Here is a 15,302-nt window from a genome sequence, read left to right as displayed (position 1 = left end):
TCTGCAACACACCCTCTTTTCCTGCATACAAGCACTTTCCTGTATTTAGGTAAAGCTGGGAGGGGGGGGTGTTTCCACAGCTAAGGCCTCACTGTTTACAGCTTGTCTGTTCTTTATCCAGCTTTCTTGGAAGCTGTTGCCCACGAACTCCCTCCTGACCTTTTTTTACAAAGGAGGCTGTGAAAGAGAGATGGCCCAAGGGTGCCTCATACAAGGCGGCTGCTTGCAAGGTTGACGAATCTGGCATGTTATGAAGACATGAACATAGCCTCCAATATACTGCCGATGAAATAGTGACATACTTGTTAGTACCCTTTTCCTGAAATCAAAGATTAGCGTCTGGGTGCTCCACCCACCCACCCCCACCAATATTAAACAGTGCTGAAGACTCTACTCCGCCTAAGGTACATACTATTCATTTCCACCGCAACGAAAGGCGCGCGTTGCTAAAATATACTAGGAAAACAGAAACCAGCTTACTCTACGCTAACAGTTTCAAAATACAGACCTCAGCTTTACAGTTCATTTGCATGCATTTGCATATGTGTGTACACTAGAGACAAGGTACACCCATTTCCCATTGAAGATAACCACGTTCTAGGGAACCTGGAGCAGGATTTGAACTGCAAAAAGGGACCACTCTTAGCAACTTGCATTGACACATTTTAATGGACCATTTGCCAAAGACATCAGGTGACTAATAGTGATCTCACAATGATTTCACCGTTTTGCCTTCTTATCTCTTACCTTTCCTTCTTTTTGTTAGCCGGCTAGCTTGATAAAGAATTCTGGGGAACTTGAAAAATTACAAACTATTCTGTAACATTTTGGTTGCCCTTATAAAGGGTTTGGACTGATAGAGATGTTGGAATTTTTCATATGGGTCAACATGGCTACTATTACTTTTTACAAGAGGCAGTTTGAGGACACACATAAATTCTTTCCAACATATGGGAACGAAACCACAAGCCCATTTTGCTTCCTCCAGTCCAAAGCACAGATTTTGCTATTTTTACCATGCCACCTTTATTGGACCTTGACATTTGATTGGTCTTCTCAAATGTATTTTATTTTTATTATTATTATTATTATTATTATTATTATTATTATTATTATTATTATTTTATATCCCGCCTTTACTCCCAAGAGAGCCTGGGCAGCAAGCATGCAAGTGAAAAAATCAATTAAAACATTTTAAAAACAATGCCAATACAGAGGCAGAAAGATGTCTCCTTAAAAAGCTTGTTTTACAAGTGAAGGATAGAAAATCTTTTCACCTACCACATTTTCTATGAAACCTTTGGTTTATTTCCCCATTTCCCATGCCCTACTGAATCCTAGCCTGTAACTAAGCTTAAGCAGATGTAACTAAAACAATCACATATTCATTCTTCAAACATTAAAAACTTCCCTAAACAGGACTGCCTTCAGATGTCTTCTAAAAGTCAGATAGCTGTTTATTTCCTTGACATCTGATGGGAGGGCATTTCACAGGGTGGGCACCACTACCGAGAAGGCCCTCTGTCTGGTTCCCTGTAACCTCACTTCTCGCAGTGAGGGAACCGCCAGAAGGCCCTCGGAGCTGGACCTCAGTGTCTGGGCTGAACGATGGGGGTGGAGACGCTCCTTCAGGTATACTGGGCCGAGGCCCTCAACTCTCTGGTAGCTGGAAAGACAATAGCTAAAGCTGAGTTGAGGTGTGTGACCCAGAAGCTAGAGGGGGCTGCAGGCTTGGCAGCTGAGAAACAGACCCATGCCTGATTTCTGATAGAATCCAAGGCTGTGGCTATAGGAGAAGCAAGACCCTCTGGGGTGTTAATGCTGTGAGCCCCTCCATCGTAGACTCAGGTTGTATATGTAAATAAACCATATATCATAAAGACACCACAGTCTCCACTGTCCCTCATTCCAGAAAAAAATGAACCCTGGGTAAGCACCTGGAACCCATGGAATCTTGAACCACTCAGAAATTGGGGTGGCATGCAGTGGTACCTCGGATAACAGACGCTTCAGGTTACAGACGCTTCAGGTTACAGACTCTGCTAAGCCAGAAATAGTACCTCGGGTTAAGAACTTTGCTTCAGGATGAGAACAGAAATTGTGCAGCAACAGCGGGAGGCCCCATTAGCTAAAGTGGTACCTCAGGTTAAGAACGGTTTTAGGTTAAGAACAGACTTCCAGAACGAATTAAGTTCTTAACCCGAGGTACCACTGTAGAGTGGTGCCTCGCAAGACGAAATTAATTCGTTCCGCGAGTTTTTTCGCCTAGCGAATTTTTTGTCTTGCGAAGCACGGTGTCGGGAAAGTTTTGGAAAAGCTTCAAAAATCACCAAAGTCTTCAAAAACCTCAAAAAAGGCTACCACACCGCGTTCTATGAGTTGCTCCTCGAAGTCAAGTCACAACTGTATTAACGGTGTTAAGAAAAAGGAAACAAACTTGCAAGACGTTTTCGTCTTGCGAAGCAAGCCCATAGGGAAATTCGTCCTGCGAAGCAGCTCAAAAAAACAAAACAAAAAACCTTTCGTCTAGCGAGTTTTCCATCTTGCGAGGCATTCGTCTTGCGGGGCACCACTGTATATATCAAATAGGTTCACTGGGAGTGAAGCAGCTGACAAGTTCAGCCTAACAAGATCCTTACAGTAATCCCCCCAACTCCGTACTCTTTGGTCTAAGTCAACATTTCCCTGAGGTCTCCAGACATCCCTGAACTGAAATCTTCTCTTTACTCTAGTGGAGATTAATCCAGCTGGCCTTTAATCTCTGATTTAAAACTCTTTCATAACAATGTTGAAAAATAAGGCCCCAGAAGAGGTTTCTAATACCTCTTGAAAATTTGGAGCCGAGCCATTTATTTCTTAAAAATTATTTCTGCACGCTTAGCCGTGGGCTGAAACACAGCATTCAAGAACGTCCAAAAACCATCAAGCCTTTCACTGGAGGAATCATGAAAAGAAATAAGTACTTCTTCTTTAGATCGTACAAATTGATTAAGTGTACCAAAAGGCCACCAGTTCCAACCAGCACATTGGTGGCACAGTACAGACGAAGAAATTGACGATGACGGTGCATTCATTTATATAGAACCACTAGCGTATGGCACTTTTGTGATTAGCAAAAGAGACTGTTCTCTGTCTCAAGGAGTTTACAGTTCAATATGTGAAAATGGAGAACAAAGAGAAAAAGAAAGGCAAGGGTAATAAACGCTTAAGGTGACCAAAGGCATCTACACATTCAGAGACTTCCATTTTAGTTGGGGGTGAAAGTTGTGGGATAAACGAGGTCTTCATAGAAGAAATGGGTTTTAAGAAGGGAGACAAACACAGACCGGCAGTGCCATCGTAAGCTTCTTCCTGGGGTTGGGGATATCACAGCAAGTTTCAAAGGCTGTTTGGATCTACGGAAGATTAAACTGCAAATCTCAGTACGTTATAAGAGCTTTCCTTGCATTTTTTTTTTTTTTTGTATATTTCATAAACTATCCAGAAATGTGTTTTTGAGGAATTATTGAATGTAATTTAAAATACCAGAGTGGTGAGCTGTGTAGGTGTAACTGCCCATCACAAATATCATGGTAAGTGGAGAGGACTGGGATGCCTCTCTAAGATAAGGCAACCATCTAAATCAGGACAGGCCAACTTTTCATAGGCTTTGGGAGGGAAGAGGGAGGACTCTAGGCCCTGTCAGAGCACTCACGCCTCCTTACCTTGCTTTCAGAAGGCAGCAGGAGGGCGGGGGGGGGGCATCAAAGGCTGCAAAAAAGGGCCTTGAAGGCCATATGCTTTGGGTCATGCTTTGGACCACCCTAATCTAGATAGATATGAAGGTAAAAGTAAGAAAATAAATAAATGTGGGTGTCATGCCACAGATACGGTCGAAGGACACCAAACCTTCCCACAAGTTCATTGCTATACTGCAACTGGGGCTCAGAGGCCCAAATCTGTCCCTAGAGAATGCCAAGGTTTGACCTGCCTTTTTCCTGGTTTTTTTTTTTATCTTTCCCAAATGCTGTAAAATGCTGCCTCCAGGCAGCACACAGTCAATCTTTTGTGTTGATTAAATATTTCAACAGTTCAAATGAATGCAAAATAACTGCTCTCTTGACCAAGAAAAAAAAAGCTAACATTTTCTCTTCCCCGCCTCCCTTCTCTCTGAACACTTTCTGTCTCTCAAGAGCAGAGGAGAGCTGTGTAAACTAACAGAGGTCACATATTAAGGGTAGGGTAGGGGGTTATACCACAGGGGTGGAGGTTCAGAAAGCATAGTCTTTTACAGTATTACTTTAAACAGGAGAAAGGGCAAGCCATCAGTAGATTACTGAAGTTAAAATAGTGCAGTAGTTCCCTTTAATCTCTTTTTAAGAAAAAGAGGGGAAAGTTAAAGTTTTGCTACGCTACCAAGAAATGTCCAAAATACAGACATTGCAGTAACTTGACACAAACTGATGTTTCTTAGATAAAGAGTTCCCAAGCAGATTTATCTGAAATTCATGCATCTGATGAATTGGACTCTAGACCACAAAAACTGCCATAATAAATAGGTTAGTCTTTAATATTGCACAAGATTCTCTGTTGTTTTTGTTGCCACAGACTAGCAAAGCTACTCCTGTGGAAGCTCTACCGGAACAGTCTCTATGCGGAAGCACAAACCTGGAGAACCAAACTGACGCAATCGTGGCAGCAGGTTGACTCCTTTTCAAACCAAACAGAACTAGCTAAATGTCAAGAGCCATTGAAAGGGTAGGAATCAGAATTTACAACAGTGGCATCCCTGCCAATTGGCGAAGGCATGGAGGAAAACCAGAGCTGTAAGAGGTCAGTTTAGTTCCTCCAATATCATTCACTCTGAAAAGGCTGCAAAATAAGCTTTGCAATATTTGAGCTTCTCCCCATCCCCATGCCACTAAAATTACTTAGGGTGCCATGAGATGAGAGCTTCTTGTGGAATCTGTGCTGCTCATGCACATGTGGTTTTGGGGTTTTTTTTGCAACACTACACATTGTCAATGTCAAAATGCCAGCCAGTACTTAAAAAAAAAATACTTAACCCAGTATTGCTCTAAACACAGGAAATACAATAAGTAAAAATACTTCATTGTACACTCACAATCACTGCAGGTGTGAAAGCCCATTAGCACTTTGTGTGGGTGGATGGGTGGTGGTGGTGAATGGTGACATTTCAGTGGTTGCCTCTATCCAGAGGGACCACAATGAATATCCATGAGTGAATGAATGGGAATCTATGGAAGCTAATGTGTGAAACATGCATGCCGGAAAATCAAATCTCTATCTGGAATCATTCTAATTTTATTGGGAGCACTTGAGATGCACCTGATTAGAAAGAAAGCAAATTTGGTTAAAGGTATATAAGGTTCAGGGACGCGGGTGGCGCTGTGGGTTAAACCACAGAGCCTAGGACTTGCCGATCAGAAGGTCGGTGGTTCGAATCCCCGCAACGGGGTGAGCTCCTGTTGCTCGGTCCCTGCTCCTGCCACCCTAGCAGTTCGAAAGTATGTCAAAGTGCAAGTAGATAAATAGGTACCGCTCTGCCGGGAAGGTAAAGGGTGTTTCCGTGCGCCACTCTGGTTCACCAGAAGCGGCTTAGGCATGGTGGCCACGACACGGAAGCTGTATGCCGGCTCCCTCGGCCAATAAAGCGAGATGAGCGCCGCAACCCCATGAGTCGGCCATGACTGGACCTAATGGTCAGGGGTCCCTTTACCTTTACCTACCGTATTTTTCGCTCTATAACACGCACCCGACCATAACACGCACATAGTTTTTAGAGGAGGAAAATCGTAGGCATGCCACCCGTAGGCATACCCTCCATAACACGCACAGACATTTCCCCTTACTTTCTAGGAGGAAAAAAGTGAGTGTTATGGTGCAAAAAATACGGTATATAAGGTTCAAAGGAGCAGAGAGCCAGATGCTTTGAACGAAATCTCCCATCAGTCCCAGCCAGCGTGACCAAAGATCAAATATGATAAAAGTTGTAGTCCAAAACATCTGCTGAACATCAGGTTAGTGAAAGCTGCAACACCAACTTCCAAGTGTGTTCCTTCCTGCATCTATTTAATGGCTAAAGCAGTCATAGGGGAGGTGCTTTCCCCCCCAGTTTAAGTTACAGTGGTACCTCAGGTTAAGTACTTAATTCATTCCGAAGGTCCGTTCTTAACCTGAAACTGTTCTTAACCTGAAGCACCACTTCAGCTAATGGGGCCTCCCGCTGCCGCTGCACCGCCGGAGCACGATTTCTGTTCTCATCCTGAAACATATTTCTTAACCCGAGGTACTATTTCTGGGTTAGCAGAGTCTGTAACCTGAAGCGTATGTAACCTGAAGCGTATGTAACCCAAGGTACCACTGTACTCTCATCCGTTGCGAACCTGAAGGTGCAAAAACACAGGTACCTGGCTTTGGATGCAATTAGTACGTATGATTTAAAATAGTAAGTGCATAAATTTTATGAAAGAAAATAAATGAAAACAAATATTCAGAGCATCTTCACATCTTAAAAGCAGCTTTGAGTATTTCTCATTATGCCATCTGTGTGCACGTATGGGTGGTGTTAAAATAGGACAGAAAGCCAAAAGGAAAGAAAGAGCCATTTTCAAATTAGAACATGCATTCCAGCCAATGACAGGCTGATGATGGTATTAAAGATAGGGTTCATACAAAACCCAGTTTGGACAGCACTTGTGAAAACAGCTCCAATCTTGCCTCCGTATAATTTAAAATCCATTATTCCTTGCGTTTTCCTCAGTGAATAGGTTGAATCATCATTCCCTCACTTTGTCAGAAACCCTTTAGGATGCCTGAGGAAACTGTCAGCATATCCCTTCCCCCATCATTCAGTTTACTTTATTTTGGGTTAAACGCCAAACACCTTCAGCCACTGACTTCTCACTTCTGAAAAAAGTGTACATCTTTGCATCTCTCTTCCAAATCCTTTCCCAGCCTGTGAACACATTCTGCTGGAAATCTAGTGTCCAGATCTGAACACCGAAAGGAGGTCTTTATTTCCTAAGACTTGGAACAAAGTCGTCACCCCAAAGGCAAATTAAAACTTCAAAAGTGCAGGCCCTTTTAGGTTTCAGCCTCAACCAAAAAGGGCTACCGGTATTTTATTTTCCTCTCACCCTACCTTCTTCCTCCATCCACTCACAAACCAACTCCCTCCCCGTTATATACCAATAAACATTTGAAAAAGAAAACAAAGTCTCCATTTCACACCATGAATAATTAGCCCCATAAATAATTAGCCCCATAAAACGCACTAATCAGAAATAAATACCGATTCAAAGGAAACATGACTTAGAATTCCCCTGGAAACAAACAGCTGATACAAGGGAGTCTGACAGTGTTAAACGTCTATTATCGTTTCCCTTTTGCCTCTGCACAAACAGGCTATACATACACATACGCATAAAACACCATAATCCACGAGTTCACTGCCCCTCGTCCCAGGAATATCCTTTAACAAAACCCCTTTGTGTCACTGCTAACCCAGAGGGAGCTGCCCAGAGTGGCTAGAGCAACCCAGTCAGATGGGCGGCATACAAATAAAATTAATAATAATAATAATAATAATAATAATAATAATAATAATTAATAATATCAATCCACCAAGTTAAGTTCTTTGGCATGTCCACACTATAAATGGGGTTCAACTGTCACAGATTTCTCTCATTTCTAGGACTGCCATAGAAACAGAAAAATCCGGGGTTGGGGGGGGGGGAATCTATTAAAAACAGGATATCTGGTTGTGGCAGTCCTCATACATTACAATACATCAAATACGTCAATATAAATACAGCTTTTACATTCCATGTGCTGAAGACCACAGCAGGGGCCCAGCATAATGTGTATACAAACGTTTTTGAAGCTTTATTTGCTTGAACTACAGGAAGGCAGGATAATTTTGTTGTTGCTGCTGTTGAAAGACAAAACCTTATCAGAAAATACCCCAATGCAAAATCCAGAAGGACAGCAAATAAACTGCCACGAACAAACCGAATTATCATCCTTGATAATGTTTGGTGGAAAAAGGGGTAATCTGCCCAAAAGGACGGAGGACAAACTCTCAAATGTATCTTACGCCCAACGACGCTGTTCTCCTCTGATGGTCCACTGGCGCCATTTTCTCTTCTCCCTAGCTGTGTGATACCAGCAAATCAGGGATCCTGTAGCAAGCCAGATGATGTCACACTGCTAATGTAGCCCATCAAATATGGCTATATAGCATCACTGAGGGCAAAGAAAGCCATATTACCCCACAGGTATGAAGTTTACGGCATGTAGTGCCTTAAGAGAGAATATTATGAAAATGATATACAGGTGGTACATGACCCCAGTCAAGCTTGCAAAAATCTATCATTTGCCCGATAACAAATGTTGGAAATGTAAAGAAATGGAAGGTACATTCTTTCACCTTTGGTGGACGTGCCCAAAGATTAAGGCTTTCTGGGAAATGATATATAATGAACTGAAAAAGGTATTTAAATATACCTTTCTGAAGAAACCAGAGGCCTTTCTCCTGGGCATTGTTGGCCAATTGGTGCCAAAGAAGGACAGAACTTTTTTTATGTATGCTACAACAGCAGCAAGAATACTCATTGCAAAGTATTGGAAGACACAAGATCTACCCACTCTGGAAGAATGGCAGATGAAGGTGATTGACTACATGGAATTGGCAGAAATGACTGGCAGAATCCGAGACCAGGGAGAAGAGATGGTGAAAGAAGACTGGAAGAAATTTAAAGACTATTTACAGAAATATTGTAAAATTAATGAATGTTAGAAGGATGTTGGATAGAAACTAAGGGGTTTCCAGCTGTAATGCTTTAGGAGAGATGAAAAAAAAGGTTTATAAATGGGTAAAAGCTTAATGGTAAGGATTTGGTGAACTAACAAATTGAAGTGGAATACAAAGAAGGGAGGTACGAGGAGGTCTGGGAAAATAAGCGTAGAGAAGATATGTTATGGAAAATTATTTGTTTTTTAACTGTTCTTATGTTGTATTTTTGTATTTTGTTTTTTGTTTGTTTGTTTTTTATTGTTATATTTTAAAAACCTTAATAAATATCTTTGGGGGGAAAAAGAAAGCCATATTACCTTCTGGTTTCGCCAGAAGCAGCTTAGTCCCGCTGGCCACATGACCCGCAAAAACTGTCTGAGGACAAACGCCAGCTCCCTCGGCCTGTAAAGCAAGATGAGCGCCGCAACCCCAGAGTCGTTCGCGACTGGACTTAATTGTCAAGGGTCCTTTACCTTTTAAGGGTGTCTTAATGCGCTGCGAAAGTGCCAACCTCACAAGGAGGGGCCAGAAGATGGGGGAGCTTCTCCAAGTCACTGAGGGAACAAAGGGATGTGTGATCTTCCTCCTACCATTTCATTTGGGGGGACACTCCCCTCCAAAGCACTGCTGAAAGGGGGTTTGTGTTTTACACCACACAACACTTCAACCCTAATTAACAACACATGAAAACTAAATAAATAAAAAACCTCTTCTTATTTAAACTTACATTGAAGACACACTCAAATCCAGGGGTCAGCAAACTTTTTCAGCAGGGGGCCGGTCCACTGCCCCTCAGACCTCGTGGGGGGCCAGACTATATTTTGGAGAAAAGAAAAAAAAACCACGAATTCCTATGCCCCACAAATAACCCAGAGATGCATTTTAAATAAAACGCTGTATTGTTTCTGATATTTGGTTGGAAGCTGCCCAGAGTGGCTGGGGAGACCCAGTCAGATGGGCGGGGTAGAAATAAATTATTATCTATTATTATCTATTATCTATTATTATTATTATTATTATTATTATTATTATTATTATTATTATACACATTCTACTAAAAACACCAGGCAGGCCCCACAAATAACCCAGAGATGCATTTTAAATAAAAGGACACAATCTACTCAAGTAAAAACACACTGATTCTCGGACGATCCGCAGGCCGGATTTAGAAGGCGACGGAGCTGGATCCGGCCCCCGGGCCTTAGTTTGCCTACCCATGAACAAATAATTTAACCTGCTCCGAACTGTCCCAAGATTCTGCTAATCACTGCCTCCTTGTTGGTGAAATTACCTCAAGACAGCTCATTATTTGCTCACGTACCTTCAAACTATGTTTTCACAAAAGACACTGTAAAGTACCCTTGATTAGGGGCGTCAGAGACTTTTGACAGAAACGGGAGCAGAAGCTGTTCACTTATTTGTCCCATGTCTGGAATGGAAATCGGTCCAGCAAACAGAATTGGGATTCACTGCTGTTGCTGCTGTTTTCTGTCTGCAAACAATACATAATTGATGGGTGTTTTCGTTTTGTTTTTAAAACCCATTTGGATTGTGTTTCCTCTGCACGGAAACAAATGGTGTGGAATAATGAAATGACTTACACGATTAATCGCGTAAAATTCCACCACAGCAGGATGAACAACGTAGTTTTTGTCAGAAGCCGAACGGCAGCATGTTGGAAAAGGTGCTGCGTGATGTGAACATGGGGCAGAACAGAAATCAGTGACTTCTTTGGTTCTCTTGAATATTGTGTAAATGTTTAGGGGGGGAGCGGCATAGGACTTTGAAACGAAAAACACTCTGGAAGCGAGGACTGCTTCCGTCATAGGCTGAACAAGATCCAGCCTCTCAGCCCCACTCTCTCGCCTCAGAGGACCCGTTGCCTGCCAACTGCTGTTAAAGGAAGATGGCTTCCATCACAGGCCAAGTGAGATCCAGCCACTTAGGCCCACTCCTTTCCTTCAGAGAACCTTGGAGGGAGCAGGCGCTTGGCATGACACAAAGGAAGAACAAAGACCAAGAAGAATAACCCTGGCTTCGTATGCACGGCATTTTATTGCGCGGACAAGCGGAAACCCCCCTGACCCTGGGCGACACCCGCGTGGAATAATGACTCAAGACAACGTGTTATGGGATTAAAATTTGGCCACAATTTTATTAAAACTTCAGATGTAGGGAAACTTTGGCTTAGGCACTGGGCGTTTATCCCTCCCAGTCCCCAGCCAGGGATCTGAGGAACAACAGGGTTATCCAGGATATGTGGGGATTGGGCTGGCTCTGTTCAAGCAGAGAGTCCGCCCCCCCATTTCGACACCGCCACAGGGGGGGGGGGGAAAGGAATCTTTTGCAAGGTGTTTTGAGAGCCAGTCAGGGCTATTAAGTGGCACAGAAGTATTTGAATAAATGAAAAGTGTCAGGGAGTGCGAGTCTTGAGCCCAGAAAACCTTTTGAAGCACAGAACTGAGTAGGACTGTACAATGCAAGGCCTCCCAAACTGCACCTGGCTGCATGAGATCACTGGGCTGGCCAAGCCTGGTACAAATACCCCCCAAAACCCTTTAAAAGCAACAATCCCAAACCTGCTTTCTACCCTTGCCTGGTGAATAGAACACTACCTTCTGCATTTTGCATTTCAGGCTGAAAACCAAGCCGCACCTCAATTGTACACAGCTCCAGAAACAGGGACCCCGAGTTGGAAAATCCCCAAGTCAGTACATATTTCCAGGGCCATGTTTCTAGCCTGGCCCAGTCTATATACATAGTATGCACATTTGGGTTCATGGAGGCTTTATAACTGGACCATGGCAAAAGAACAATTTTAACCCATGTGTTTGTATCAGTTTGTTCAGACCTGGGTCTGTCCCAATCACATACAAAGAAGCTTTTATCGTTTGATATTTTGGTGCGTTCCTTTGTAGTGTACTTTGTTGGAAGCTGCCCAGAGTGGTGGGGCAACCCAGTCAGATGGGTGGGGTACAAGAAATAAATTATTATCATTATTATTAATAATAATTATAATCATCATCATCATAGGGTTAGTCCATTTCAACAAATGGCTCTACCTCTGATTAAAAGGAACACTAACCTCCACTGTTGCACAAGGATTAAAATATATACACTGAAACCTGTCATAATCCTCGCCTACATTAAAGGTAAAAGAAAAAAGAAAAACCACATACCCAACGTAGATTCAGTGAGCAATTTTAGATTCATTTGTTTGTCTCGTGTGTTTGGCTGTTTATCTTTAACAGAGATTCAGATTGCTGAAAAGTGGCATAAAGAAGAACGAAGAGAGCTGCTTGTGAACCTAGCAAATGTGTACATGTATTAAAATGACGGGTGTTTTTTATTGTTGTTGCTTTTAAGCTTAAAAGCTCGGCTGCAAAAAAAAGGGGGAGGGAGTTAAATGTGTCAGATGAAAAGGTTTTTAACTAAGGCCTCACTGCTCAAGATTGGTACAAGATTTGGTACACAGAGCAAGCAGCAGTCTCTTCACTTGATGGTTTTTGCTGCTGTGGCACACTATCACTTGCTGACCGCGTGTTGTGTAATACAGTGCACTTCCTCCTCCAAAATTAGTCCAGAATCCTTACCACACAGCAGTTATTACAGTGGGAGGCCGCTTATTAGTGGATGTCCCCACCCCATGCTTTTGAGGTATGACAAAAGGGGGGGGATATAAAATACAGTGGTATCTCGGGTTAAATACGCTTCAGGTTACATACACTTCAGGTTACAGACCCTGCTAACCCAGAAATATTGCTTCAGGTTAAGAACTTTGCTTCAGGATGAGAACAGAAATGGTGCTCCGGCGGCGAGGCAGCAGCGGGAGGCCCCATTAGCTAAAGTGGTGCTTCAGGTTAAGAACAGTTTCAGGTTAAGTACGGACCTCCGGAACGAATTAAGTACTTAACCCGAGGTACCACTGTACTCTGTGGTACTTCATGAGATGCAGGAATACAGTTGCACAAGGCAAGCAGCACCTCAAGGGATGGGCACATGCCTGCCTCTTTACGATCCTCAACTTCAGTTTGGAGGGAGAGTAGATTTGCGGTCAGAAACACAAGCCAGAAAATAGGACTGTATGTACTTTAAAGTGCAGTTTGCGTTCTGCAAATATAGACACATGTCTGGCTCACCATTCAATCCCTGCCATATGACGATGCATGTTCCACATCCTTTTACAGACATTACGGATTTAGGGCGGTGCAAGCAATTCCCCCCCGCCCAAAAAAAGTGACGAGATGAGGCAGAGCAAAACAACAACAACAACTTATATTTATTTGGGTACATACTGAGAAGCTCCATAAAAAAGCAACTATGCTAAACAGAATTAAAGTGAAAATAAGAAATTTGGGGGGGGGTGCGCAAAATGTTATCCCCGCTCAAGGTGACGTGTTATCAAGTCCACACACACCCGTCCCCCCTCCAATCCTTTATTCAGGTGTGGCATTCTGTTCTTTACGTCACCTGCAATCTGGGGACCAACGTTAATATTAGGAGATGAATTTCATGTTCAGAGTTTGTATGCAACTAGAGCGACGCGGGTGGCGCTGTGGGTTAAACCACAGAGCCTAGGACTTGCTGATTAGAAGGTCGGCGGTTCGAATCCCTGCAACGGGGTGAGCTCCCGTTGCTCGGTCACTGCTCCTGCCAACCTAGCAGTTCGAAAGCACGTCAAAGTGCAAGTAGATACAGTGGTGCCTCGCAAGACGAAATTAATTCGTTCCGCAAGTTTTTTCTTCTTGCGAGTTTTTCATCTTGCGAAGCACGGTTTCCCATAGGAATGCATTGAAAATCAATCAATGCGTTCCTATGGAAACCACCTTCAGACCAGGTCCGGGGACAGTCTGTCCCCCGACCTCTTCTGAAGGCTGGGGGGGGGGGACAAGGGCTTTTCTTCTCACCGCCAGCCTTCAGAAGGCTGTTCTGAAGGCTGGCGGTGGGAAGAAAAGCCCTTCTCCCCACCTCCCGCCCTGCAAGCTCCGGGGACAGGAGCGCTTTGCTGCCGCCCGCCAGCATTTTAAAAGCCCCCGCTGTCCCGGGGCGATTTTAAAATGCTGGCGGGCAACAGCGAAGCCTCCGCTGCCGCCTGCCAGCATTTTAAGATCGCCCGGGACAGCAGAGAAGCCTCCGCTGCCCCGGGGGCTTTTAAAATGCTGGGGGTCGGCAGCAAAGGCTTCGCTGCCGCCCGCCAGCATTTTAAGATCGCCCTGGACAGCGGAGAAGTCTCCGCTGTCCCGGGAAGGCAGGCGGGGGGGGGGGGAGCAAAGACTTTTGCCCCCCGCCGGCCTTCAGAAGAGGTCCAGAAAGTCTTTGCTCCCGACCGCCAGCATTTTATAAGAGGTCCCCGGAGATTTCCCTATGGGCTTTCTTCTTGCGAAGCAAGCCCATAGGGAAATTCGTCTTGCGGAAGGACTCAAAAACGGAAAACTCTTTCGTCTTGCGAGTTTTTCGTTTTGCGAGGCGTTCATCTTTCGAGGCACCACTGTAAATAGGTACTGCTCCGGCAGGAAGGTAAAAAAAAAGAAAAAGGCGTTTCCGTGCTCTGGTTCGCCAGAAGCGACTTAGTCATGCTGGCCATATGACCCGGAAGCTGTATGCCGGCTCCCTCGGCCAATAAAGCGAGATGAGCGCCGCAACCCCAGAGTTGGACACGACTGGACTTAATGGTCACCTTTACCTATGTCCACAAGGACAGCCTTGTTCTTCCTGCAGCTGCTATGGGCTAAACCTCTTGTGATAAAAAGGCCCTCAGCTGTGGGGAAATGGGTTGTTGTTGCTCAGAGGATCCTGCCTTTAGGCAGGCACTCAGATTGGATAACATTTGAGGCCATTTCCTCCTTTGATTCCTTGACAAACAGCTTGAGGGCATATTACCGGTTCTGGTTATTACGCCTCCCGGCAGACTTCCAAGAAGTTTCTGAAACATACAGGCGTTCTTTATGACCATTTGTGGGCCGTGTAAAGAAGTTCTTATTTGTCCTCACCAGTGCAAATTGACATTTCTCAAGATCATGGACATAATTCTTGACAGCGGATAAAGAAATTGCAATTGCTGCTTGAGCAGCAGTCTTTGTATGTTTCAATCAGTCTAAAACTATGGCAGCACAGTTCCTGGCCAGCTCCTCTGCACTGTTCCAGAGTTGTACATTCTGTTTGTTTTGTACGATTCAAGCCTTCCTTCCAGGTTCTGAGCAAAGAAATACAGTAAGATGTTTCTAACTCAGGGAAGGGTGTGGAGGAGGAACACCAAGGGCTACTTCACTCATATAAAATCACAGCTTGCGGGAAAGAGGTAGGCAAACTTTCAAAAATGTACTCAAACACAAGACAGCAACTTAAAAGGCATGCCCTGTCTCAATGCCTGGATTGTGTACTGCAAAAGGCTGAGACCAGGGAACAGCTTGTTTTGAGTATAAAATGGGTACCAAACCGAAAAAAGTTTAAGAAGGGTGGGGACAAATTCCAGGAAGGACTTTGCTGACATAGGAGCTGAACAGAC

General features: G+C 43.9%; 1 protein-coding gene and 1 long non-coding RNA gene across 5 annotated transcripts in view; one reads left to right on the top strand and one right to left on the bottom strand.

Moving 5' to 3' along the window:
* LOC308571476 overlaps nucleotides 1–15,302 on the top strand; it is a 379,389-nt gene that overhangs the window by 331,173 nt on the left and 32,914 nt on the right. The window lies entirely within an intron of this gene.
* Nucleotides 1–15,302, bottom strand: part of ZNF385C (zinc finger protein 385C) — a 168,442-nt gene that overhangs the window by 147,082 nt on the left and 6,058 nt on the right. The window contains exon 1 of one of the 4 annotated variants that reach the window (XM_081166473.1): nucleotides 10,399–11,041. The exons of 2 other annotated variants lie outside the window; for them this stretch is intronic. Coding sequence is in view for 1 of the 2 variants with exons in the window: in XM_081166471.1 (XP_081022597.1) it covers nucleotides 5,105–5,129 (25 nt within the window). In the remaining variant the exon portion in view is untranslated. Of the gene's footprint in view, nucleotides 1–5,104; nucleotides 5,145–10,398; nucleotides 11,042–15,302 lie in introns of those variants that run through there. One more of the 4 variants, XM_081166471.1, reaches the window with a different exon arrangement.

This window comes from Podarcis bocagei, assembly GCF_964188305.1.
Source record: "Podarcis bocagei genome assembly, chromosome: 13".
NCBI classification, from domain to species: Eukaryota; Metazoa; Chordata; class Lepidosauria; order Squamata; family Lacertidae; genus Podarcis; species Podarcis bocagei.
This window is presented reverse-complemented; position numbering and strand designations above follow the sequence as displayed.